This window comes from Sparus aurata, chromosome 2 (genome assembly GCF_900880675.1).
Source record: "Sparus aurata chromosome 2, fSpaAur1.1, whole genome shotgun sequence".
NCBI lineage: Eukaryota > Metazoa > Chordata > Actinopteri > Spariformes > Sparidae > Sparus > Sparus aurata.
The window spans coordinates 1,932,151-1,935,901 of NC_044188.1; the positions used below are offsets into that span (position 1 = coordinate 1,932,151).

At 44.4% G+C, this 3,751-nt stretch overlaps 1 protein-coding gene across 1 annotated transcript; it reads left to right on the top strand.

The window, feature by feature from the left end:
* The first annotated feature begins 407 nt into the window (after window positions 1-407).
* On the top strand, window positions 408-3,007 carry LOC115571914 (E3 ubiquitin-protein ligase TRIM39-like). Its single transcript, XM_030401558.1, has 2 exons — window positions 408-577; window positions 1,201-3,007. Exon 2 carries the CDS (start codon window positions 1,202-1,204, stop codon window positions 2,897-2,899), a length of 1,698 nt encoding a protein of 565 aa, XP_030257418.1. The 5' UTR covers window positions 408-577; window position 1,201; the 3' UTR covers window positions 2,900-3,007.
* The last annotated feature ends 744 nt before the right edge of the window (window positions 3,008-3,751 follow it).

The window sequence follows — 3,751 nt, forward strand, 5'->3', positions numbered from 1 at the left end:
CAGTTCACGTCACTGAAGCGTGCTGACGTCACGCGATGATTATATTTAAGATATAAAGCACAAACAACACAAAATAAATGAACAGATTCCTGAATAAAAGCTGCGCAGTAACATTATTATTCTGATAAAGACAGAACAAAAAAATAATAATCATTTACAATCTTTTTATTTCGACTCCCCAAAAATTATTACTGTGCAAAACTTTCCAAATCCTTAATTGCTTGTTAACAGTGAAATAAATATTAACTAAAGTTAAATACAATCCTACATTGTCTAAAGATAACAAAACTCCACCAAAATGTCACAATTAGAGATTTTCCTGAATTGAAAATTGTGTTTATTCGATTTATCTTTCTGTTTTCTTTGTCTTTACTTTCTGAAAACATCCCGTCAGTTGTCTCAAGGGTTTAGGCTTCTTGAAAAGTTCCCATTGTCCAATAAATGTTGACGTACAGTGCGGAGAACAGGGAGGAGTGTCCACTCCGCCGTCAGGAAACAAACCTGAGACAGAACACGTCCGTCCAGCTGACATTCCTGCTTTAATCCACAGAAAACTGCAGCTGTGACGTCCAATCAGGTGAGTTTTGTGTTTATGTTTGCCATAAATCACTTCTTGTTATTTCAGAATGTATACTGAGATTACTCATTGATCATGAAATCAATAAATCTGGAGCTGATGGCAGGCTGGACTCCCTGAACGATAACTTAGTTTTTTCTGTGTGGGTACAGTGAGATTCATGTTTGAGCACCGTGGTGACGCGATCAGATGTTGTTCAGGGTCAAGCAGCAAAACAAAAACAAAAGTGGGTTTTTATTTTATGATATAATACATTTGTACGTTTTAATAACATCAATATATCTTCTTTTAACGCTAAACTTTCCTCATTATAACATGTACCTTAGTTTATCTTTTTCTGGTGTCTCAGCGACAGACAGGCGTAATTATTAACCAAAAAAAGACGTGTAAACACAACTGAGCTCAAAGTGCAGCAGAACTGAACTACAATAGAAGTGAGCGACTTCAGGAGAAACGAAACTTAAGTCAGGACACACGAGGGGAACAAATACTGGAGGATGTGGATAAAACACGAACACTTCTCGAATCAAACACTTGATGGACGGTTTAGTTTCCTTCACGTCCTCTCAGGATGAACTAAATCAGCTTTATGACCACGTTTCTACTCTCTCCTTCTCTTCCAGTATGGCCTCAGCACTCAACACCTCCCCGGCTGCAGAGCGGTTTCTGTGCTCGATCTGTCTGGAGGTCTTCACTGAGCCCGTCTCTACCCCCTGTGGTCACAACTACTGCAAGGCCTGCATCGAAGGCTACTGGGCCATCAGTGACGTCAGCCAGTGTCCGCTGTGCAAGGAGGACTTCCCTGGATTCCCCGAGCTGCGAGTCAACACAGAATTCAGAGACATGGTGGAGGTTTACAGGATGGGAGCTTCAGGTGATTTCGGCGCTTCACCTGCCGGGCCTGGGGAGATGCCCTGTGACCTCTGCCACGGGACAAAGGGTAAAGCTCTGAAATCCTGCCTGGTTTGTCTGGCCTCTTACTGCAACACCCACCTGGAGCCTCATCACACAGTCCAGGCCTTAAAGTGGCACCAGCTCATCAACCCTGTGTCGAACCTGGAGGACAGGGTGTGCAAGAAACACAACAGGGTGATGGAGTTCTTCTGCAGGAGAGAGCAGAGCTGTGTTTGCGTCATGTGCTTGAAGAATGACCACGTGATGCATGAGTTCGTCTCTTTAGAGGTCGAGGTTAAGAAGAGGAAGACAAAGCTGCAGCGTATGAAAAGACAAGTCAGCTGCATGCTGAACAAGAAGTGCACCAAGGTCAGTGTGATTAAGAGCTCAATGATGCAAGATCAGCAGGAAGTGAGAAGAACGAAAGCAGAAACCATCAAGGTGTTCACTGCACTGGAGTCCAGAAAGGTGAAGCTGATGGAGCTGTTGGAGGAGAAGCAGAGAGCAGCAGAGAGGCGGTCCAAAGCACTCATCAGACAACTGCAGCTGGAGATCGCAGAGGACAACCGGACGAGAATCTGGCTGCAGGAGCTCTCAAAGACCGAGGACGACTTTAGGCTCCTGCAGGACCTTCCATCCATCTCCTCCCCTTCAACGACCAAACACCATCTCCTGCATCTAGACAGAGTGAGGAGCGCGGTGGCCAAGATGGAGGAGACTCTTGATGAACAGATGGAAAACATTATCAGAGAACTCAGTCTGGTAGATGAAGAGGAGACCAATGAGAAACCAGTGCAAGCAGAGAAGTTGTTTGATGCTGATCTTGGGATAATCCCGAGTCAGTTTGCAATAAATGTTAACCTGGACCCCAACACGGCACACCCCTCCCTCATCCTCTCAGAGGACAGGAAACAAGTGAGAGATGGAGGCGCGAAGAGGAGAGTCCCCAACAAACCAGTGAGGTTTGATTTTTATCATTATGTTCTCGGAAACGAGGGGTTTTCTTCCGGCAGATTCTACTACGAAGTTCTGCTAAAAGGTCAAGAAGGTTGGGAGGTCGGAGTGACGAGAGAGTCCATCAGCAGGAAGGATGTCGCTCTGTCCCTCAGCCCTGAAAACGGATGCTGGACATTGGGGTCGTACTGGGGACGTTGCCAGGCTAACGCTAATCCTCCTGTCGTCCTGTCCTTGTCTAAAAACCCTGAGAAGGTCGGCGTGTTTGTGGACTACGAAGGAGGCTTGGTCTGTTTCTACGACGTGGATGATAGGACTCTAATCTACTCCTTTACGAGATGTGTCTTTGCAGAAAGTCCACCACGTCTGTGTAGTTTATCATTTTTATCAGCGCTCAGGGTTAAGACCAGGATCTTCCCTTTATTCAGACCTGGTGCGGAGTCAAGAGAACCTGCTTCTCTACAGATCCTGTGAGTTGCAGGAGAGCAGTGACCCAGTTTCTTAAAGGCCCGACTAGCACAGACACGTTGTAGCTGGGTTGCCCTCTTGTCAAAAAATTGCTTGTCAGTAGGTTGGACTTTGGTGAACATGGAAAGATATTTTCCTCCATTTTTCTGAATTTGAATTAATCAAATCTCCAGAATAAATGTTAACTAAGTGCGTTTCTGCAGGACAACAGATAAGTTCAAAAGTAAACATTACTTTATGTTGCAACTTTATGTTTGTTTCGGTTGAATAGCCAACTTCATGGTCATCCTGTGTGGAAGTCATGATTTAACTCGTCTGTCAATATCAGTTACTTTCTTGTCTTTTGTCTCAGTTTGTCACAACCAAAGAAAAAACTGTTGTGTCCCTTGTATCTCCTCTGGATCTCTACTGATGAAACACACCTGCTGAACCTGCAGTCCATCAGCTCATCAGTCTGGCTGGCAGTAAATAAACCCTGACTCTACTTTTTCTTGCTCATCTTGGATCATTGTTTTTTCACATCCTAGTTTATATTCTGGTGACTGAATCTTTTGTGTATTTACCCTCACGTCTCTGTGGCTCAGGATCAACATCCATCTGATAGTATTCCTGAAAATGTTATATTCTCTTTTTTCTCTTTGGGTTTTTAGTTTTATTGTCTTGTTTGCTGCTTTTATTCAATGGATACAGAAACCATGGAGTTGCAGTCCTGAACTACACACAGGTGCTTTCTCACCTGGTATAGTTGGTTTCCATGAGAGTTTGTATTCATGTGTGTCAGTGCCCTCTGGTGGTCAAACGTTGTAACGACATCTTTGTCTATTTTGAAATGGGTGCAGTGTTGCTCTGTGGCCACCT

What these genes read in the sequence shown, in the direction of transcription:
- LOC115571914 (XM_030401558.1), top strand. Translation starts at nt 1,202, where the DNA reads ATGGCCTCAGCACTCAACACCTCCCCGGCTGCAGAGCGGTTTCTGTGC.